The 12,369-nt window shown below is 38.2% G+C and overlaps 1 protein-coding gene across 2 annotated transcripts in view; it reads left to right on the forward strand.

Annotated features, from left to right (window-relative positions):
* LOC106162317 (CD5 antigen-like) overlaps positions 1 to 9,615 on the forward strand; it is a 30,535-nt gene extending 20,920 nt beyond the window's left edge. For both annotated transcript variants that reach the window (XM_087018833.1, XM_087018832.1), the window contains 9 exons: positions 17 to 208; positions 428 to 568; positions 746 to 949; positions 4,101 to 4,226; positions 7,018 to 7,188; positions 7,940 to 8,107; positions 8,604 to 8,650; positions 9,036 to 9,146; positions 9,308 to 9,615. In XM_087018833.1, coding sequence (XP_086874959.1) covers positions 17 to 208; positions 428 to 568; positions 746 to 949; positions 4,101 to 4,226; positions 7,018 to 7,188; positions 7,940 to 8,107; positions 8,604 to 8,650; positions 9,036 to 9,146; positions 9,308 to 9,610 — 1,463 coding nt within the window. In that variant the 3' untranslated portion in view covers positions 9,611 to 9,615. The remainder of the gene's footprint in view (positions 1 to 16; positions 209 to 427; positions 569 to 745; positions 950 to 4,100; positions 4,227 to 7,017; positions 7,189 to 7,939; positions 8,108 to 8,603; positions 8,651 to 9,035; positions 9,147 to 9,307) is intronic.
* The last annotated feature ends 2,754 nt before the right edge of the window (positions 9,616 to 12,369 follow it).

The following is a 12,369-nucleotide window of genomic DNA, read 5'->3' on the forward strand; positions in this document are numbered from 1 at the left end:
TTGTTAATGCTTTCAGACGGCGACGGTGCCTTGCGTCTTATTAACACATCAAATGCGTACGAAGGTCGCTTGGAAATCTTCTATTCCGGGAGATGGGGGAGAGTTTGTGACTACGGCTGGGACCTGACTAGCGCTGACGTGGCGTGTAAACAGCTTGGTTTTACTGGGGCCCACACACCATTATTTAGTATGTCACCTAGGGGGACAAGTGAGTATAAAAATTGTACACCTTAAGTGGATACTTTAATCGTACGTATTTCGATAGCCTTTTATTGTTTAAAACCGTGATTTTAAAAGTGTAGGCATCGTAATGAATACTTAACATGTACTGTTTACAATTATTGACTGTTGCCTTACGTTAACGTGGCGTTTTGTAGACTGAAGCCGAAGTTAATTCTTTTTGTGAATCTTTCTTTTCAAACACCAGGTCATTTCTGGATACAAGAGGTGAATTGTCAGGGATCTGAGTCGACCCTGGCAGATTGCCATAATGACGGCGTTGGTGTTATCAGCTCATCTTATTGTTCCCAGTCTTCGTCACATGACGCCGGCGTTCTGTGTAAAGGACGTGAGTATATACCAAAGGTGGATCCAGAGAAATTGCACTTTAAGACCAAAACAGGCCCACTAGTGTTAGTACAAGTGTTGATTATAATATTCATGAGCATTGAACGTTCAAATACCGGCAGCGATTTATTCAATGCTGTTCTCACTGGTTGTTTTTGTCGTTTTGCATTACTTACAGCCAATGACGGAGAAGTGAGATTGATCGGCGACTCACAGTATCATGGGCGAATTGAGATATTCTACGCAGGAGACTGGGGAAGAGTGTGTAGATATCGATGGTCACTGAATGACGCCAAAGTGGCCTGTAGACAGCTGGGCTTCAGTGGGGCGCTGAATTACTGGACAGGTTGGACACCTAAAGGGACTTCGCGGGTGGTGTTAGGTAAATTGTTTCTAGGTCTGTCGGTCTTTCTGACTTAATGGTGCCAGGTACTGTTTGCCTGAATGCGTGACTTCCGTCTGAGTAGTGCCAAGTTCTGTTTGTGGCGGTGTCCAGCAACACAGAGCCCTATCATTCTTGGGTCCGCCGGACCCGGTGTTTTGAATGTAAATCGGTGTTCTGAAATGTAAAGTCCCACTATAGACACTCTATTTCAGTACGGAAAGTCCTAGGACCCTACATTTTAACACTAAAAGTCCGCATTGAAGAGCAATAATGAAATCTCACACTTAAAACATGCAATTTAAAAACAACATTGAACATGATGTTGACTGATACAGAGGGAAGAATTACAAGGTAAAATAAACATTATTAACCTCTCTTAAAGTGTAACGCGTAGTATAAATGTGCATTTTTCGCATTTCATAAACTTTAATTTGCAGTTTTATCTTTTGTATGCATTTGAGAAAGAACATAACTAAAGAAATATAAACCTATTCAGAATATCTAAGTGCCTTTGGTGAACTTCCTAATTTTACAAAAAAGTTTATTTTATTAATCAGTATAGTTATTGTCTTTTCTCCTCAATGTCATTTTCTCTTTGCCATGCATTTCTTGTAACAATGCAGTTTTCTTATCTTCTCTTTCTACTTCTTTCCTCCATCTCCCCTCCTCCCTCTCTTCCTTCCCACTCTCTACTCCAACTATCTTTCTTACAGCTCTGTAATATAAGCAGCCGCTTTCAAGCTAAAACAGGAATGTAAATATGTACCTTAAATGCACATGTAAGTTGCGCTTTTATCAAACAGTATTGAAGTTAAACGAGTATAAATGTATAAGACTTACTTTAAAATGTTATGCGGAGCTTCTCCTTATTGCTCTTTCCTGATTGTTGGATGTTCGTCTTCTGTACCTGCCATGTTGTAAATAAAGTCGCACTGCTTGAAAACCCATGCTGACAGAGTAAGACATCGCGAAGAGCTAGCCATTTTATACCCTGAGAAACATGGGATGCATTCCTTTTGGGTTGATTCCTTTTCCATTTAGGGAATGCAACTTAAATTAAAACTTTATATAATTTGTCAAACAAAATTAAATGAGTACATTTTCAATTACGCTCCGTAAGCATGTATATTCAATAACTAATTAATTTCGTCAGTTTCCAGAAAATACATATTTTGTACAATTTGGCATTGATGCACTGTATAACGCTAGCTGTCACACATTTATGAGTGGTAGTCATGGTAGACTAAGTCACGCATATAGTCTAAGGAAAAGAAACGTTTTGCACAGTTTAGCATCGATTCATTGTGAACCACTAGCTTTCACACGTGCGAGTGGTATTAAAATAAGTCACGCGTATATATAGTCCAAAGCATCACAATGAAATGGGATATGTGAAATATATTTTAAATAAGTCCAATTAAAAAAAGGTATGAAATGTAATCGAAAATGAGTATAACCCATTTTATTGCGTAATGAAACACAATAAATGGACAGTAGGTGGAATATTTGCCTATAAATCTACGGACCACTGGTTTCTGAAATAACGGGTCCCGGACTTTCTGTCATGTGGGGACCTTCTGGTACATGTACATGACACCGGTTTTCCCGAGTAAGTGACGCTAAATACTGTTTGTTACTCTTCCTGATTTTCTATTAGCACCCTACAGGTCTGTTTTGTTCTTTTCGCTTTCATTTTCCTGAAGAGGTATCCGAACGAACATGTGACCCAGACTTTCGGCGGTCAAGCGCTGCATTTGAAGGGGAGGTGCAGCCATTAGATGCCGAAAACGAAAAATTTCTCTCTAATTCTCGAAACGTTTAAATGAGATGCCTTTTGTTTGTTGCATTTTACGGGGCTTAGCAAGCACAACCATGGAAGTTGTTTTCCAAACGGTTTAGAAGTTAGAAGTTGTCGCAATGCTCAATGATGAAAAAAAAGTGAAATACTCCAAAACTTGCATAGATACCCCATGGTTATTATAGACATTGAATAGGAAGCCATTTATTGACAATCTTACTGTGACCGGCAGTTAGATTGTCGATATGTGGATCAAGCTAGGAATGGGAACCAACTATAAGTCGAAAGTGATTTGAAATCGATAAATTTCAGCTTCGTTGGGCACATTTAAGTCTATCTAATATCTGGTATGTGTGGCTGATAACCCCAGTAGGCTAAAATACTGGGCATGATTTCATTGCTCACTTTTCACATTTTATTTATCACATACATGTACCGGTATACAGTTTCTCTAGTCAACAGATGGGAATACATGAGGTATAATTTGAAATATGTACTGTCTGTCTGCCTGTCTGTCTGTTTTTTCGGCTGAGTAGTGCTAGACCAAGTGTTTAACACTTTTTGTATATCTATATTTTTGGCTGGATCATGCTAGGTACTGTATTTGAGTGTACTTAATTTTTTAACTGATTGGTTCTGGATAGTGTTTGTGTCTGATTGCCCCTTTGTAAGAGTGGTGTTGTTTGTATGTCTGGCTGTCTGCGTATCTGTCAGCTGCCTGTTTGCTGTCTCTCTACTGAGTTGTGCTATGGGTACCGTCTACCTGTGTGTGCGTGTGCGTGTGTGTATGTGTGTGTGTGTGTGCATGTATGTGTACGTGCGTGTGTGTACATGTGTTTGTGCGTGTGTGTGTGTGTCTGCCTGTCTGTTGTCTCTATGACTGTTGTGTGTTAAACACATGTACACATGTCAGTCATGGTCGGCTCATAAGGCTTGTCATCCTCGCCATCTTCCTCTATACAGGGTATCTTTCGCTGCTCTGCCGTTGTAACAGAACTTATGGTCCGTGTGACAGAAAGTCAGCCCTCCATTTAGTTATAATGGTTAGGGTTGGCTTGACCTAGGTGGGTTAAAAAATAGGAGAAGGTTTACCTGTACAAATGAATGGGAAGCAGACTCTCTGTCATGGGGGATCTCTGTCACTTTACACCGGCTTCACTCCATGTTTGCCACCAATGATATTTTCGCTCAGCCTCTGCGAGCAGTAATATCATTAAGTCTACCTTGTACATGTGCATGTACATATGAGAGTGAGACTTGCGTTGTGATGTGCTGTCCTCAGTGTGATTATGTAACGTCTTGAAAAAAAATGTAATTTACGATTTTCTATTGTGTAATGAAATTTTTCAGACAAATTACGCTGTGCCGGTACAGAGAACCGACTGGATGCCTGCGGTCATGGAACGATAGGCTATACCGATTCATATTACTGCTCGGCAACCGCTTACGTGGACGCCGGGGTCACCTGTAAAGCACGTGAGTATGAGGGAGTGCGCGGGAAAAGAAATGCGCTAAGGGAGGGGGGGGGGGGGCTAAATATGTTCATTAAAAATGCAAAAAAGGCGAGGGCAATTGTTTTAATATTATACCTGAAAAGGTTAATAGTACTATTGGCCCTCCTGATTTATTTATTGTAGTATACACAGCACCTTTGATGCTACTATCATAGCGAGGACGCGTTGGTGGTCCTGTCCTGATTTTACTGTATTTTCTGAAGGGGGTCAGATACCAGGCCCCGTATGCACAAAATATCTTAAGTGTATTTTTTAAAGAATTTCCTTAAGTGATCAACCTTAACATAGGTGGTATGCACAAAGCATCTTAAGATGAGAATTTCCCCAAATATCTCCTTAACTTTAAAGCAACAATAACTCTTCCTTGAGATTCAAAATTCCGCATGAAATACATTGTAAACAACGCATGGAAATATATTCTATTGTATTTTACCACTAAAACGGCCGTTATTGTAGTAAAACTAAAATCTGTGCTTGTCAATAGGGCTTTCGATGCCTTTTCTTCCCGGTCATCAAGGCATTCGTTGCTAATGACGTAATGGTGTCACACGGATTCTCGCGTTCATTCGAGACCAAAATAACATATGGCGCGAAACGCATTAATGCAGACGCAGACGTAAGTTGCGAGTTTTTGTACAGTGCGTCGGATAACGAAAAGCCCAGAATGGCACACATTGTGGATATTAATGTATTTTTAACAAAAAGACGAATATATCTAATGAATCTTATATAGTGTTGTTGTTGTCTGCTTTTCCCGCGGTTTTAAGTAGGTCAACAGTGACTATGCGATGTCAGAGAGAGCTCCGTCAGTTAAAATCTCTTAAGAGATTTTAACAAAAAACCGTACGTTTAGGAAAAAACCCTGGATTAACTTTGAATGCAGGAATGGGGTCGTTGACCATTGGTAAGTACGGGAAAATTGCCGTTTTTTTCCGGGAAAATCCAATTTTTGGCCAAAACGAAGAGTTATTATGACTTTAAGGTACCTCATTGGGTCTCTTAAGTGGAAATTTTGTCCTTAGATTCAGTGACTGTACAACACAGTGGCATTCATTTGTGCTAGTCAAAGCTGTGCAGCAACATTGTTTCTCTATGGCTCTTAGTATTGCTGTTTATCGTGAAGAAGTGGATGAACTGGAAAGGGCAGTCGCAAGACCAAGAATATTTCGGGACCGCGAAAGTCCTTTGGATTTTTACCCAGATCATGACATTTACCAGCGCTTTTGTTTTGATAGAGAGGGGATATTCTGGCAGTTACATTTGTAATTTGTCGTTCTGCTAAGGGATATCTAAAGTGAAAAATTCTGAGTGGGCACTTTTTATGACATGTTGCTTATGAAATCCCCGAGAAACCACCTTTAACACGGAATCTCACGCATCAATGCTTATACAATTAACATAGGTATTTAATATGTGCATACGTGGGGTCAATAGTGAAATTAATTATTAAAATAATATTTATATTATGAATTACTTCACAGATAACGCTAAAAAAATATGTAAATCGAAAACATGTAAATGGACATAGTCATGAAATAAGTACATGCTGGGCTTAATTCTTTTTTAGAGCCCATGGAAAAATGTAACTTAATCATCCCCGGCTGCATTACTTTTTTCTACTCACATAAAAAAAAAAAAAAAAAAAAAAAAATTATAATGTAAATTTCCTCCATCAAATGTGCACCTCATGCACAATAACATACTCTCCCTGTACTAAGAGTGCCTCTCACTGCATTTTATGTTACTATTAGCTTTGCTCATGGCACTTCCATGTTTTAGTGTATGTAATGACGGTCCGGAGGGCATCGTTGGTTAAATTCAATGTGTTTTTGTATGAGCAAAAAATACGCCCTACTGAATCACTTTTTCCAGAACTATCGCCGATATGGGGGATGGGTGCACATGTATCAGCCAATAGAGACAAAACCTTTCGAATAAAATGTAATTATGTCACTGGATTATTATTATTAGTTTTGGGTATGGGGGTTGGATGACATGTCTCTTTTTCTGTCAGAATATGAAGAATACTAGGCCTACACAAGAAGTTACAACTTCTTGGCCTACACGATTGATATCTCAATTCTTCTAATAATAATAACTGATAGGCCTATCATTTCCAAGTAAAGGATTCCTTCAAACATGGATTCCCCAGAATTTCCTCAGTGTAAGCTATTCTAACAGGTAATTCTATTGGTCAATGCACAGGCTAAACATAGCTCAACACATAAGAGAAATCCTAGAGTTGAGAAAATTCTTGGCTTAGGAAATTCTTAAGGTACTTTGTGCATGCCACTTAAGGGGTTTCCTCTGTTAAGAATTTTCTTATGAAGTTAAGGAGAATTGTTCACTTAAGATAAGGATTGTTTGTGCATACGGGGCCAGATACCTAATTATATATATCCTTGGTGATGGGAGGTTCACTTACCTACATTGTTAAGTATTGACCCTTCATGGTGGACGTCTTAATAACAAAAAATGCATTCGTGCATGGCTATTAAAACGGATTATACTAGCGGCAAATATAGCTGCTAGGGGGTAATTATCTTTACCCCTAGCTGATGCGATAGGCGTGACAGACATTTAAGCTGGCCAAGTAGATATCAATTTAGTGAGACTCCCCAAGGAGTTAGATCGATCCAAATATCTGTGGGAATGGTCCCTTAGTTTAAAAGATAAATACCAAATACATTGAAGTTCCCCATTGTCACTCAACACAGGCTGCATAAAGCTTTTTATTGCCCCAACCTTTCTAGCTGACGATGGTCAACTTCGTCTGGTGGACGGTAACGGCTACAACAGCGGTCGTGTGGAGATCAAGTTTGCCGGACTGTGGAGGCGTGTTTGTAAATTTGGATGGGGAAGCAAAGACGCCGCAGTTGTGTGTCGACAGTTGGGCTATAGCGGATACGTTAATGTTGCAAGAGGTAAGGCAAGTGAGAATAAATTAAAGAAATAGAAATACATGTACATTAAAAGCAAGATAAATGTCCTGTAACGTAAACATTATAAGTAGCAGGATTTTACACAGCACAAATAGAATATTTACCCGTAAATAAAATAATCAAGTCATTATAATTCGAAATTGATCTAACAGGCAGTAGAAAAAAGTCTTTCAGAGGCTCTCTCATATTGGCTTTTTTATGCGATCTGCGCAGATTTTGCGCATGATTTTTCTTTTATTTTGGCGATAACAGCAAATGATAAAAAATATAACAAGCAATAAAATATTTCATTCATCCTTTTATGAAATTTTTATGAAATCTTTATTGTAATTTTGGTCGAAGCGCTACAGTTGCGTATCAATAAAAACTCGGTCTTTTACGACGTAACGTACCCACTTGCGACCTTTATCACAAATGCCGTGATGAAGTTAACAATTTACAGCTGTGAGGTGATCATTTGTAAATAAAAGTATATGATATGGGGGGGGGGGGGGCAACTTTTTTGACCAATGTTGTATGTTCTTGAACAATATGGCCTGTTAACAGTGCGATTTCCAACCCTTCTGCAAAGATGGCATAGGTGGGCATCCATCTAGCATAAGTGGACATTTGGGGTTGCGTTGTTCGTGTTGTTTCCCGTTATCATGAACATGATTATATTACATTGATTACTTTTTAATTGGCAATCTCAAAAAAGATTGCCTTTTTTGTGTCCAAAATTGTGTTTTTTCAGGTTGGATCCCCAGGGGGAGTGGGGAATTTTGGCTGGACAATGTTGCCTGTGTTGGAACAGAGAGTAACCTTACAGATTGCTCACACAGAGGGATAGGGGTATACAGCATCTCATTGTGTGACCTAAGCAGTAACGCTGACGCTGGAGTTTACTGTCAAGGATACTTACGTACGTATGTCTTTCTCACTGCCAATAAGAAAGTCAGAGACTATCTGTCTGTTTTAGAAACAATTTTTTCTGTAGGTCTGTATGTCTGTGCCGCTTTCCTTTCTTTTTTTCCTTTTTTATTTTTTTTTAAATTTTTATTTAGTTTGTATTTTTTGAGAGTACGAGGATTCTTTTATTGGCAAAAACATATTCGTGATGAATTATTCGCAAAAACATATTCGTGATGAAATAGGGGATTGATGACGCGCGACACCTGATTTTGGCTTAAAATTTAGCTTCACTTTGCAGACATAACGTAGACCTAATAAATGGGGGCAATAATCTAGGTATCGGCATGTTTCAGCATTTTAGTTCTATTGGACGGAAGTGATCATGAATATTTCGAAATGGGCGTTAAGAGGCTGTAATGCGTTGTGAAAGGTGCGATATTTAAATTTGTATCACAACTTTATATCACAACTAATCATTGAAATATAAAATCCATTTTCTCTACCAGCGGGTGTAACTCCCCCCAGTACAACCACCACAACGACCACCGTTGTAGTAAGTAGTATTAATTGATTTCACTCAGCCTACGCAGGTATATACCGGTGTGCTGTTTGGACATTTCAGCACATTTACTTTGTTTGCCAGAAAATAGTCATATTGTATATAAAAAAACAATAGCTTATGTTAAAAAGGACTTTTAATAAAACTTTATCATTAACGTAATCAAAACATTATTCAATTCAAAATACAAACGTCATTTTGTTAATAGCTTTGGAATTGAGACTGCAGTCAGAGTTCATAATTCGCGGGACTTGAATAGTTTTTACCACTTTTGCAATGACTGGTAAAACACACATTTATACATTTAGTTTTTTGACAAAATAAAATATATTTGAATGTTTTTTTAGTGCACACTAAAATATTTGATATTCTATTTCAGAGCGAACCAACATGCTATTCTTGCTCAGGCACCTCAGGCAGCTCGTGTTCCAGATCACAGAACACTGTGTATTCCTACTCTGTCACTTGTACTTATGGATATGTGTGCCACGTGAGTCTCTCTCTCTCTCTCTCTCCATCTCTCTTGCACACACATACACCCACGCATGTACAGTAATACGCGTGTATACGCACATTAAAACATTTTATAAAGGTTACTGTTTGTTTTTTATGTTAGATAAATGTCATACGGAAACGCTTTTTTCTTTGCAGACTACAGCTTCGGCGTACAAAAGTTACAATCTCTTCAACAGTTCTTCCACCATTGCCTACAGTTACAGCCGCGGGTGCAGAGACCGATCTTTTTGTAGCAGCCGAGAGTTCAAAGGAAGTACTTGCACTGGAACTGGGACCAATAAAGTCTGCAGGCAGTGCTGCGCTAGTGACTACTGTAACGTTGGTACACTGGATACGTCCCAAACAAGCACCAACACCAACAACAGAGGATCTGGTCCCCAGAGTGCTTGGTTTGACGTCCTCTTCGCGCTTTTATTGTTTGTCTTTGCCAGGAATTGAATGCACAGATGCTTTACAAAATTATTTTTATAGAGCAGACTTCATTAACTTCTTCGTACTTTTCTCCTTTACCTTTGCCTGGCATTAAGGACACAAAGTACGTGTTTAATTATATAATAATTCCCCTGACATTCCTTTCAAACATGTTTCGTAGTATTTAGACCGCAATGTTTCCGTTTCAATAATAATATTAATAATAATAATTATAATAATTTAAATTGCACAACGACCGTAAAAAATAACTATTGCTGGCACCACGCCATAGACTGCCAAAGATTTGGTGAGCTTACATTTTGATGTGTCGCTGTTTTCATTATTATTATTATTATTATTATTATTATTATTATTATTATTATTATTATCGAAACGGAAACATTGCGGTCTAAATAATTACCCCCATATACGAAACATGCTTGAAAGGAATGTTAGGGGAATTGTGGTTCGCAGCTTAAGTGAAATGTTCAAGTGATCGCACAAGGAAATCGCAGTTATTGTTGGTGATCTGCATCTAAAAATCAAATACGTCAATTTCGTTTTAAGGCATGTTCTAGAAAAATTAAAACATATGCTATGATATTTAATTATTACCAATCAAAAATCCTAAAAGATGTGCAAACCGGATTTTCATGCTTTCTGCTTAAAATGTATATACCTTTCAAATGTAAAAAAAAAAATGAATAAATAAAAAAGAAAAAAAAGTATGAATATATTTTTTTTTCTATGAAAACGAAGGAGACCAAATTGAATACCAATCATGAGCTTGACTTGCTGCGAGAAATAATTACAATATTCAATATACAAAAATTTTAAAAACAACGTGTAGTTATATATGAATATCTATGAATGTTTTATCTTTAAATTTTCAATTACGGATGCTAAATACCCTGTAAGTGACATCTTGGAATGGAATCCAAGCTAAGTTGACTTTTCTACCCCCAAATATATATTTTACTCATAGAAAAAGACATAGCACGGTTGAACTATGGGGCATATGGAAATGGTAACTTGACTACTGTGTGGGTGTGGGGAAGGGTTACGTCCTGACCAAGCATTAATTTAATGTCAAACATGGCTTAAACATTAAAAAGCATGGCTAACGAAAAATCATTATGACAAAAAAAAAAAGAAAATGAAAACTGTGGATGACTTCAATGGGACTAGTAACATTCTGATTTTACTGCTCTTTTTACCCACTGCTGTATGCTTCGGCGGCCATTTTGATTTTTCAATAACAGTTAAGTGCTAGTTTGTAGTCAATCTCCTGCGTTCTTCTGTCAGAGACTACTTTTGCACAATTGTTAAGGTAAGCCACTTTATTTACCAAAGCGCACTTTAAATATGAACAGAATAACTGAATATCTTGGATATCTTTGTCCCAAATTTGCCCTTCAAATACAACACAGATACTGATCGAGCTTTAGCCTCGGTCACAACCGTACGCACGGACTTAAAGACCGTACGTCCCCTACGAATTCTGGGTGCAGTGGAGGCCGTGGAGTTCGTACATGCAGAAGAAATGTTTCAATCTAAATGTGCAAGTCTGCCATGCAAGGCGCATGGGCCACAGGAGATGTCCTTTCAAGCAGGGAAGCTAATTGCAAGATGCGATGACCGTGGAAATCATACTCATTTCTTTAGTTTGTTTTGCGGCCTTAGTACGTGACACGCACTCACCACTTACGAGGAGAACGCAAGGCCCGGAGAAAGTAGTGCCCTTTTATGTCTCTTTCGTTTCACACTTACTTCACACGCCTATGATGATGTACTGACGGCGTACGTCAGTTTTGCCTCCTTTCTTTTTCCTCCTCCCTTCTTTTCTGCTCTCTAAGCTTCTTTCTCTTGCCTTTCGGAGGCATAGTAGAAGCTGAATTGAGCAAAATTCGAATTTAGTTTGAAAATTGGATCACCAAACACAATGTTCTATGATAACATAGATTAAATATAGGAGTATATAACAGTACTCGTATACACTGCGTCAAGCATGTTAAAAAGACCTGTGTTTAATCTATATTCATGTAATAGTATCTGGTTAACCGAGTCGTGAAATGCGCTGTCCGTGGTTTCCCTTGATTGTGTTAATCGCGACCAGCTTTGTGTGTGTCAAGAGACTAGTACGGGATACAGCTAAGATTGTTATACCTATTAAATATTGATTGAAAAAGAAATAACCGTGACGATCGATAGCGGTGCTATTTAATTATCTCTCTCTTTGCCTCTGTGAATGTGTTTGTTATTCACTTCTTGGCAGCTTTCTATGAACTAACAATTGACAATTAAGAAGCTGCTACACTTTAGGTTTAAAAAACATCGGACACCTCCTTCATTTAGTTGAAATTGAAACCTTTCCACTGACGTTAAAAACTACTTTGAATCGGTTGCTTTTGACGGTAAGAGTGTAAAAAGTGGGTAGAGTAAACAAAGCTCCTGCTTGAAGTGGCGAACAATGCCTTCGCTGTTTAGCCATCAATCATACCTAGATTTGTGCAATATTAATGCTCAGGATCCCCCTACACACACACACAATCCATATCCGCCACTTATTTCTCTTTTATTATTTAATTAATTTCATTCGGCTTAATAAGATTACTGGTGATTTTTTAGATCTGATAATTATGCTAAAGCATTTGAGACGCGGTTTAGTGTGGTGTTAATAAAGTAAGACATTTGGTTTGAATTACACCATGAGCGAATTCAAAACAGCGGACTTAAAGATCCGAGGATCAAATATGGTAACCCACTAAATATGGTAACCCGCTAAA

Source organism: Lingula anatina, chromosome 8, assembly GCF_051362555.1.
Source record: "Lingula anatina isolate TDL-2025a chromosome 8, LinAna3.0, whole genome shotgun sequence".
Lineage (NCBI taxonomy): Eukaryota > Metazoa > Brachiopoda > Lingulata > Lingulida > Lingulidae > Lingula > Lingula anatina.